General features: G+C 33.2%; 1 protein-coding gene across 1 annotated transcript; it reads right to left on the bottom strand.

The window, feature by feature from the left end:
- Positions 1-1,126: 1,126 nt before the first annotated feature.
- LOC127716365 (uncharacterized) lies at positions 1,127-9,289 on the bottom strand. Its single transcript, XM_052222549.1, has 6 exons — positions 8,941-9,289; positions 7,619-7,698; positions 6,487-6,556; positions 6,021-6,160; positions 3,418-3,582; positions 1,127-2,970 (listed from the first exon to the last, which is right to left on the bottom strand). The coding sequence occupies exons 1-6, from the start codon at positions 8,958-8,960 to the stop codon at positions 2,585-2,587; spliced, it is 861 nt and encodes a 286-aa protein (XP_052078509.1). The 5' UTR covers positions 8,961-9,289; the 3' UTR covers positions 1,127-2,584.
- Between the last annotated feature and the right edge of the window lie 2,433 nt (positions 9,290-11,722).

Here is an 11,722-nt window from a genome sequence, read left to right on the forward strand (position 1 = left end):
AAAAAATTAAAAATAAAATGCCAAAAAAAAAAAAAACCACAAAAATTTTCTGAATTTCCCCAAAATAAAGAAAAAAAGTATTTGACAATTCGTAGCAACATCGACGTTGAAAAAAATGTTACACTGGAAATTTTTCATTATCATTTTTCAATTTTACATCTTGGTTTAAAAATGAGTAAAGGAATTGTTCGCAAGAAATAAATTCGTTATCTTGGTGTAATTAGGGGTGTACGGAATTTTACACCGTTGTTGAAAATTCATACACCCATTCGGCTGCGCCTCAGGGTGTATGAATTTTCAACAACGGTGTAAAATTCTGTACACCCCTGATTACACCAAGATAACTTATAATATTCTTACCATGAAAAACAAACTCTGGAATATCATGAACCAACAGAGGGTTGTATTCTCCAAATGCAGAAACTGCCTCAATGTTGCTTTGTAAAATGGAAAGTTCACAAAAATTACATTTCTGTTGTCGTAAATTGTAGTATAAATACTTCAATTAAGTTAATTGACGGACGAATTATTCAACCAAACATTTGAAATTGAATTTGTAACTTATCTTATCTTCTTTTCATTCCTCTGGAGAAGTCCATATATGAAGTGAACTCACATTTACGAATTAAAGAACGCGGGGTTGGCTCCCATGGGAATGCCGACAGCCTATTGAAAGGTACTTCAACTAATTAACTCCCATATCTCGTCAATAAAAGAAATCAAGCATTTACATGTAAATTTCAAATACTATTTTGTAAAATAAAAATGGAAAATTTGATTAAAATCTCATTCTTCCTAAATGACGTTTGTATATACATTAGTCCTTCTTTTCCTGTGACATACCGTATATGTCGTATATTGCTACTACAACCGTATGGTGTAATGGGTAGGTTGCAATCAAATTAAAATATAGATCTCTGATTTCGACGAGTAGGCGAATTCTGATGGATCTGAATTTTAATCAGATTGGGGTAGGTTGTTTTCTTCCGTTGTAAAATATTCAGTATGCCTTCGGAATAAACAAATATGAGTAAACTTGTCAAATATATACCGAACGGGTACCAGTCTATGTAATGGGGTACTTTGAATCATGACATATTTCAAAGTGGCATTAGTAATATACGCCTTAAATGAATACAGTTTTATTAACAATGAATTAAATATCTACATAGATGCAATACACTTCAATTTTCTAGAAAATTAAAAGTTATGAAAGAATCAGAGCACGAGCTAAAAAAAAAAAAAAAAAAAAAAAAACAGTATCCTCTCAAAGTGATGTAACTTATTTTAGTATCTGAATTAATGCTACCGAGTGTATATATAAATAAGAACTTAAGATGTTGTATGATTACCAATGAGACAACTCTCCACCAGAGACAATCTGATTAAAATACAGATCCTATGTCATGCTTTGCTTACCAGGATCTGACAACACTCGGTTTTACTTTCTGTTCTGGTGATTGTTACATCAGCCAATGACATTTCAGCCTTTAAATTTTTGAAGGTGCGTATTAATCAGACTAAACCAGAGGATCCCGAAAGGTCTTTAAACAGAAAGTAGAATGGAGTGTTTTCAGATCATTGTAAGTAAAGCTTGTATATAGGATCTGTATTTTATTCATATTGCATCAGAGACCAAATGAGTATAGAAGTTGGCAACTAAAGGTCGCCGTACACCCTTCAACAATGAACAAAACCCATAACGCACAGTAATCTGTAAAAGGCCATGAAATGACAAATGTAAAACAATTCAAACGAGAAAACTGTCGGCCTGATTTATTTACAAAACGACAAGCGAAAATCACAACACTTTAAGTTTCCCGTGTAAAACTGAAATATCTAAATCTATGAAAGGATAGTTATTGCTGTATATATTTTATTTATTTAAAGTAAGTTGCTTTGGGTAAATTTCGGCAGTATATTTAGAGAATTCTTGATTATTTTATGAAAACATATCAAGATAACGGTAAATGTTGTTGAATTTATCAAGTAAATGAAATTTAGACGGGTCTTTACTGAGTTTGGCCATACACTGTGATTCATGCCAGTACAGGAACAAGTCTGCTGTTAAAGGGGCGCAATTGGTGCCCATATGAATACCTACAACCTTTCGATAAACCTAATTTCCGAAAAGTACATAAATTTTGTCAAGGAGAAAAATTTACAGCTGTAATCATCTGATCTCATCACACCTCCAGTAAGTATATCTAGCATATTTACCTCTTTCATTACAGAAGAAGGCTTTATATGAGTTGCAGCAAATAAATTTGCAATCAGATTTTTCAAACGGCCATTTATGTACATTTTTTAAACAGAATCACAGCTGTTTAAAACAAGGATTCCATTTCTGTTCCATTAGATTGGAAATGTTTGCCGCAGAACGTTGGAATACAGAATAATGGAAATGGATAATGTGTCTTAATTTAAATAGACTGCACAAAAATCATCAAATATTTCACTTAATCTACATCCGTACAAAAGATCGTTTGCTTAGTAATGTTAATGTTATAATTACTGCATAATTTCATTTTGTGTCCAGAGCATTAACTCGTTTGCTTCTAAGATGAACGACACTGTGGTCAGTCTAGTTCCCTTGTTGATTTGGTGGCAATTTATTGCCTCTGGTATTACCATCGGGAAGGTTCTTGTAGTTGATAATATCGAGCTTGTGTCCGATATTTTGTGGTGCTACCATTCCCTCAAGTTCTGACCAACCGTTAGGTAGCGGTACCGAGCTGTCAGATGGTAAAGGCGGTTTGTTATACTCATCAACTGGTTCCGTCTCTTGGTACTTGTCTGTTTTCGTACTGGTATTTGCCTCCTCTCTTCCTAGTGGATTGACCCGTTGACTATGCGTTTTCGTCTTCTTCCGCTTATAGATGTAGAAAGCTATTACAACAAGGATAACACATACAGCAACGATTACAACTGCTATTGCTATGTAAAGACCAAAAGCAGCAGCTGCTTCATCTGAAAATTAACAAATAATATGTTTTTGTTTAAAATGTCACATATAATATTCTTTGGGTATAGATTCAGGTGAAAGATGAAAATTTTTCAATGAGATATTAAAGAAATCCAATCAACATTAAATTAGCATCTAATTTGAAGATGTTTTAAGATATAAACTTTAAATATTTCGCCTGGTAGTTCTTAAAAAAAGCGTTTGGGAATTGGTCAATCAGATTTTAAGACTGCCTCTGTTGGTAATTCTAGTCAAGCAATCTGAACGAAATGATGAAATTAAAAACAATATATAGTTCCTATATTATTCCGTTTGGTGCAAATTAGCCTGATGGTATAAGAGATATTTCAAATGTAAAATATTTTATGACGGACGCAAATTGATTACAATTATAGCACACATGCTTTCAATGTGCCAAATGAGCTCAAAAAATAACTGGACAACAAAAGTACCTGTAGATTTATTTGCAGAATTATAATATTTAATTCTGAATCCTCTTGCTACAATTGAGTTGTCTGTTACAAATCTGATTAATATGTAAGGACCAGTACTATTCAATGCTGGTACATCTGTAATACAGCACGATTTGTACAGCGCTGTAGAATTGTCAAACTCGCCTGAAAAAAAAAGGAAGTCAGTCTTTTAAGTCGTGTTAATTTAGAGAATCTGCAATCAGATATAAACCAATAAATTTAGACAGAAAATATCATATGAAGATTTCGTTCAAATTGTACACGATGACACGAATTGAAATTTGAATAAAAGTTGAATTAATCATATGCATATGAGGACGAGAAAATGTTAATATGATATGAATATGAACCCTGCTTTGTACATGAACGACACACTGAGTCGGACTTTTAACGTGTTAGTTCACAAGGCAACAGTCAGCAGTACTATATGTCACCCTATAGGGACACATTTGACTTCGAGGCGACCAGTGTTTGCTCTTACTTCTAATTGTGTTTGCTTAGCGGAAAAGCAGCAAATGAAAATTTTATGGAAAATTTCTATGGATCGACCCGGACGGTGATCTAACCCATGATCTCCCGCTGCTTCGAGATAAGCACGATACCAGCTATGCGGTTAAATCTTCTACGACGTACAGTTTCCGATTTAAAGTGTAGGATGGCACGATTTCTTTTCAGGAGGTTGAGCACTGTGTACCTGCTGTCAGTATAAACTGTAAAAAATATTTTATACGTTAATATAAAAAAAGAAGATGTGGTATGATTGCCAATGAGACAACTTTGCACAAGAGTTCAAATGGAGTGGATGTAAACAATTATAGACAACCGTACGGCCTTTAACAATGAGAAAAACCCATACTGTTATAGTCGTCTATAACAGGTCTTGACATGAAAAATGTGAAACCATTCATACGATAAAACTAATAGCCTAATTCATAACCGAACAATTTACGAAAAACAAATATGTACAGACATAAACCAACGACAACGACTGAACTATAGGCTCCTGATTTTGGACAGGCACATACAAATGTGGCGGGGTTAAACATGTTAAACATGTGTCTTTTTATGTTGTAATGTTACACTACTGTCTCAGGTTAGGATGAAGGTTGGCGCCTGTTAAAACGTTTAAACCAGCTGCATTTTTATGCACCTGTCCTAAGTCAGGAGCCTGTTGTTCAGTGGTTGTCGTTTGTTTTTGTGGTTCATCAGTGTTTCTCTTTTCTCGTTTTATATACAGATTAGACCGTTGGTTTTCCTGTTTGTAATGTTTTACACTAGTCATTTTGGGGCCCTTTATAGCTTGCTATTCGGTGTGAGCCAAGGCTCCGTGTTGAAGGCCGCACTTTGACCTATAATTGTTAACTTTTTATACATTGTGACTTGGATGGAGAGTTGTCTCATTAGCACTCATTCCACATCTTTTTATTTATATTGTGAGCGGTCAACTCGCTCCTAACCTGCACAGTGGTGTTACAGCACAACATAAGAACAAGCTGTATAGATCAGTAGCAATTGACTTAACTAAAAAGATCGGTACTAGGCATAAAAACAATAGACAAAAAGCACCGAAATATGAGTACTCGCTGTTACTGAAAGCTTGTTCAAAGCCATTTACAACTAAAAAAAATCTTTTCTCCCAGACTAAAGTATCAATCAGTACACATCCAACGGATTTAGTGCAAAGACGTCATAAACAGTCTGAGCAACGCATGACCTTTTGCAATGCCAAAATATAAGTAAACAGTATCGACAGGATGTAGGATGATGAGTTCACATACATGTACATATAAAGCAATATATATTTAGTTATGTTTTATTTTCTTTTAAACAAAATCAATGTTAGTACTAATAAAGACAATATTTAAAGGTTTTGCTACTGTGTTAAATGAATAACCTTTAGAATAAGTTTGTTCAAAGGACTCGTACAAATTGGTATGTGATATTCCGTTTTTGATAATTATTCAACAGGTGCAGCCAAACTTATTAACCAAATCTTTGTATCTATGAAAGAATTTGGTAAAGGTTTTAATTGATTTGAGGTAACGAAATCCCTGACTTAATAATTTGCCAATAATAAATGACGTTCATTGAAATCTAAAACGCAACTACAGTCACGGTCATAGGGAAACTCACCAAATGTCCATGTGCCTGTCTCAAGTCAGATACTTTGTCGGTAAGCGTCGTATGTCATATCTTAATGTTTTTCCTTGTATGCAGAATAGGTGTAAATGGCAGATCTTTGATTATTTCAGATAAATTTATTCACAACTTTTGTAAACTTGGGGCGAGTTAGACCTTGGCATATTTTTGGTCACCTGTTTGTTGTGAATCAATACTAAGATATTCCACAAATCAAATCATGATGGTGTCCGAAAGCATTCGAACTTTACCAGTAGGAACCCTTGTGTAATATTATTCAAGTAACACTTAATTTAGATCGGTATTTATTTAATTAGCAACAGGATTCGCTTATTTACCAATCAAAAACACCTTTAGAGTAAGTTGGGGGCAATCAGAACTCTCCATTTTCAAAAAGTGAAGCAATCAGGATGTAACCTGCAATATGACCGGTCAATACTTACCATCATAGATGGATAGTTTGTCAACTTGACATGCTGACGTCACCTTTCCTTCTAAAATCTCAATCTCGCAATCTTCTACTATAATGTTTACAAATTCAGTAGGACTATCTGATGTTATGAGCCAATCATATAACAAATTACTGTAACAGACAAGCATAATTGCTAATATTTCGTATGTTTTCAATTAAATATTGCAAACAAGCACTACGTTTTAAAATAAACGGTCTTAAAGATTGTTTGGTGTGTATATTGCGTTTGTGTCTCTTGGATGCTGAGCCGTTGACATATACCAAATAGCTTCTTTTATTCATTAAAAATTGTAATTTAAACCAGATTTACAATGTTCCCTTTTGCAATCAAATATCAGCTTCTGTCGTTTTCTTTACTGTTAAAAGATCAGTAGAGAAAGAATTTCTTTTCACTACATTGTAAAGGAGTCATTGACAAATATTGATACTGAACTTACTTTGGATATTCAGTTGGGTACCCATGGGAATACAGATACTTCGCAGTTATAGTCGCAGTTAAAGTCTCATCTGAAAAGGTCACATTAAACAACAATCTGAATAAACATATATATATATATATAATTTGCAACAACAACATAAACACACAAAAAACAAACACGTATTGCTCAACTGACATCTGCCTATTGCCAAAATGTTCACATTAAGTCCTGCTTCATCTCTGTACAGATTCACGTAAAACATTTTCATCTCGTTATACCCAAATATGATGTGAATTTGTCCCTTGTTATATATTTCCTAATCTTTTATGGTTTTTCAGCTTTAATTGTCAAAATTTGCTGCTTTCAGTGAGGTGGTGCCATGTTTGATTGCAATGGAGTCATCAACCATAATCCTTGAAGATAATCACAAATATATCCTTTCCAAAAGGTTGGTAGTTATATATTCCGGTACTTTCCTTATATTTGTTCAATTTTTCCTTATGGTGACAATGTTGAGAGGCGATGTGTGTAATCAATCATATAACTTATACCACACATGTATCATATCATATAAAACGTTTTAAGATTTCTTTGTAACTTTTTTTCCGAAGAGGTACGGTCGACTTTTCCTATATTTATTTCACTCACAGGGTCAAACACTAAAATTTACCAAATCCTACTGGAGTTTGAACATTAAAGAGTCTATATTATATATTTAAATCACCTTTTTAACGTATTTTAATAAAATACAAATGTTTCAGGGCTATATGTTACTTTTGGATACATTTTGATACGCAAATTGTACATGTTTTTGTCAATTTTACTTCATAGAACGTCGTTAACAACACTTCAATCTAATTAAAATATAGATCTCTGATTTCGTAATATATTACTTCTTATATATACGAGTACACGAGTTAATATAGATCAGAATTTAATCAGATTAACAAAACGGAATTAGTTTGTATCCGAAGTCAACACATGGAGCTATGTTACAGCTTTTAAAAAGATTGAAAGATTATTTGAAAATGGCCCTGGGGTGAATTATTCAGGGTATATCGACCCTACCTCTTTTTTAGCTTTAGCAAAGATTAATCGGATTGGTGTGCCATAATCATCTTTAAACATGTGTTTATAGATAGTCACTTACTTTGAGCGTTTAACATGTTTAAGAGCTGCATGAAGGTCAGAAGTATGGCGTGTATAAGAGACAGCTCTGTTTGAACCAGTCTGAAATTATATATTTAGATCAATAAAATTGAGAATGGAAATGGGGAATGTGTCAAAGAGACAACAACCCGACCATAGAGCAGACAACAGCCGAAGGCCACCAATGGGTCTTCAATGCAGCGAGAAACTCCCGCACCCGGAGGCGTCCTTCAGCTGACCCCTCAACAAATATGTATACTAGTTCAGTGATAATGGACGTCATACTAAACTCCAAATTATACAAAAGAAATGATACAAGACTAACAAAGGCCAGAGGCTCCTGACTTGGGACAGGCGCAAAAATGCGGCGGGGTTTAACATGTTTTTTGAGATCTCAACCCTCCCCCTATACCTCTAGCCAATGTAGAATAAACAAACGTACAACAGTACGCACAGTAAAACTCAGTTTAAGAGAAGTCCGAGTCCGATGTCAGAATAGGAAACAAAAGAAAATAAACAAAATGACAATAATACATAAATGAACAAAAGACTACTACTGTACTAGCAGTTACTGACATGCCAGCTCCAGACCTCAATTAAACTGATTGAAAGATTATGTCTTCATCATATGAAAATCAAGTACAATCCCTCCCCTTAGGGGTTTAGTATCATACCATCATAAAATATATGAGAAGAACATAACCCGTATCATGCCAACAACTGGTTTTAGAATAAATGTGTTTAATTCCGATGCAAAGACCCTATAAGGGTATGTACGTATGTTGTAATCAATAAAAGTGGCAGACATGCATATTTCGACAAGAAAGGATTATTGTGACCAAATGAAAAAAGATAGGCGAAAGAAACCAAAGGGATATTCAAACTCATGTCGAAAACAAACTGACACTATTTGCCATGGCAAAACAAACTGACACTATTTGCCATGGCAAAAAAAAAAACGAAAAACGACCAAAAGAGAAATAACATGTACAGTATACAAAACACACCCTATAAAAATATAGACCGAGCAAAACGGACCCCACAAAAAAACCTGTGGGGATCTCAGGTGCTCCGGAAGATTAAGCAGATCCTGCTCCACATGTGGCATCCGTCGTGTTGTTCATGTAAGTGATCGAATGATCCATACTCCATCTTTTAAGATTATGTTTGAATAGCTCTGGGTATTCAACGTGTAGAAATTAAAAGTATCACACAAGTTTACAATCGACATTCAAATTCCAATATAGAAATTTGTAGAATCTAACTTAATCCGAATTTTTGGGAAATAAGAAAACTATAAAATGGAAAACAAAATATACATACTTGTACAGCTGGAAATCCATTTAAGTTTATTCTAGTTTTATATTAATATCAGTGCTGATAAGTGCCAATGTATCATCCTTTTAATTCACTTTTATATATTCACTACTACTGTAACAGCTGCTTTTACATTTTTTACAGAGTAAATGTTTATTCTAAATTTCTATAACTGGATAGGAATTTATCAATAAACTGTCATGTTGGATAGGCTCTTTTCCTATATTTCATCCTATCAAATCGTGTTTTCCACAATCAGTTATAACGCGTCAGTTACTAATTAGATCACTCTTTTAAAACTTTGATCTAAAATGATTGGAAAATAACAGAGACAAATCTTAATATATATAATACAACATGTCTCTGAAAATAACCAGATATTATAATTGTAATTAGATCATGCTTGAACATAGTTTTTACATCGGATGACCGTGAGGGCAATCCGGTGTATTGTTGCCACAGACATTTCTACCCACGTGACTTTCGTTTTTGACTGATAACCGAACGCAAAATAAAATTCCTTATCGCTTGTTATATATCAATTTCATCAATAAATATTCATGAAAATAATTTCTAAGAACATAGATAAATTTGGGACTATTATACTGTTAGTATAATAGTCCCAGGACAAATGATATGAAAATGTTTTGTCGTGAGAAATATATATATAAATATATAATATGTTTTCAATTTAGACTTATTTATATATATATATATATATAAGTCTAGAGATTTGCACAACGATACTAATATAAGATAGTATTATACGAAGATGTTGTTATCAAATCGTGTTGACAAATATTTCGGCTTAACAAATAGCCTTCTTCAGTGTCAATAGTTTTAACAATACTGATTGTATTCATATAGACGGTATTGATAATAGGTTACCTGATATGTTGTCGAGATGGAGTTTGTCAGATATTTACCCCATGCATTTTTATAAATCAATTGAAGGTAGAAATTTTCAACATATTAATGTAGATTCAAATTTTTTCAGATTCTGTCACCGTGAATTGGTGAACGTAGTTTATCTGTAGATCTCCACATGCTTAAAACACAAGCACAAGAATCTTTGAAATCTGCACATGCATCAGGAACTAGAAAAAAATTAAAGATACAGTGGAAAGCCTTTTTTCTGTTTTGTCATTTTTATAATTTAAAAACATTGACTTGCGATTTAAATACACTTTGCTTGTTTGCACAGTTTTTAAGTAGATCATTTAAAAGTGTAGACTCAATCAGAAATTATCTGAATGGAGTTAAGGTGTTACATTTACTTTTTGATCTATCTTTTATTCATTTTGAGTCATTTTATTTTAGATTATTTATGAAGGGATTAAAACGATGCAATCCCCACACAGTTCGGGCAGCTCTTCCAATCACACCTAGTATTTTATTAAAAACAAGGGAAGAATTAGATTTTGATGATGTCAATAGTTACACATATTGGTGCATTTTTCTTTTTGCTTTCTATTTGATATGTAGAAAATCCAATTTGGTTGGGACAGTAGATGATAGCTCTAAATGTTTGCATAGAGAAATATTTCAGTTTTTAAAGATTATTTATTAGTTCAGTTTCGTTGGTCTAAGACTATACAATTTAGGGAGAGAGTTTTAGAAATACCAATTATTAAAAATTTATCTTCTCCGTTATGTGCATTTAGTGCCTTCAAGGCCATGTGCAAAAAATTTCCTGTTTCAGCATCTTCCCCAGCTTTTCTTGTATCATCTGGTAGAAAAACTAAGTCAGTGTCCTACAATATGTTACAGACATTTTTAAAAAACATTATCGAGAAAATTGGGTTAGATCCAACAAAATACTCATCTCATAGCTTCAGAACAGGAGGTGCAACTTGGGCATTCCAATGTGGTGTATCTTCTGAACTCATTCAATTACAAGGGGATTGGAAGAGTGACGCCTATAAATTGTATCTTAGATATGGTTTAGATGACAAGATGCAAGTCTCGTCAAAAATGATTTGTAGACTGTGATATATGTTTTTTATTTGGAATTATAATTTATTAGTAGTTAATAATTTACATTATATTGTAGGTTTGAAGGCATGGGGTAAACCCAGTTTAGTAATTATATCAGATTCAATTTTAAAGTATCTTCCGGAGATGAGAAATACGCAACTCCAGGCCTTTGGTGGGCTGAGTTGCGAAATGCTTTTAAGGAAATTAAACAACAGGGTATTCACCTGGTACCATTTTAACAATATAATTGTAAATGTGGGTACAAATGATGTATTTAACATTAATACTAATTTATTTGAAAAGTACACTGCACTCGTGATATTATACATGAATTGAGGATTTGTAATCCAGATTGTGTTATTATTTTATCTTCAATATTACCCAGGCCATGTGATTTTAATCATTCTGAATTGTTCGTCATCAATTTTAACAATGTACTAAAACAGTTGGCTTCCTCTCTTACTAATGTCAGATACATGGCATGTGAGAGACTTTTTATAATAGAGTGAGGAAGCCAATTAACACTTTGTTTTCAATTGACAAATTGCATTTGTCCACCACTGGTCTTAATAATGTTTTTAGCTTAATAGCTAATACTCTTACACATCTTTAAATCTTTTGAAGTAGAATGAATTTTGATTGTGTTTGAAATTTGAATAAGAATTTTAAATTCAAATTTACTAGTAAATTGCAGCTTATTTTTAGGAGAAGGTTTACTCTTAATCTCCACATGAGAGAGAGTAGAATTTTGATCCTGTTTTTTCTATTATTGTAGAGGGTTTACACTGTTGCCTCTATCATGCATCCTTGT

The sequence above is a fragment of the Mytilus californianus genome, unplaced genomic scaffold (assembly GCF_021869535.1).
Source record: "Mytilus californianus isolate M0D057914Y unplaced genomic scaffold, xbMytCali1.0.p SCAF_9, whole genome shotgun sequence".
Classification (NCBI taxonomy): Eukaryota; Metazoa; Mollusca; class Bivalvia; order Mytilida; family Mytilidae; genus Mytilus; species Mytilus californianus.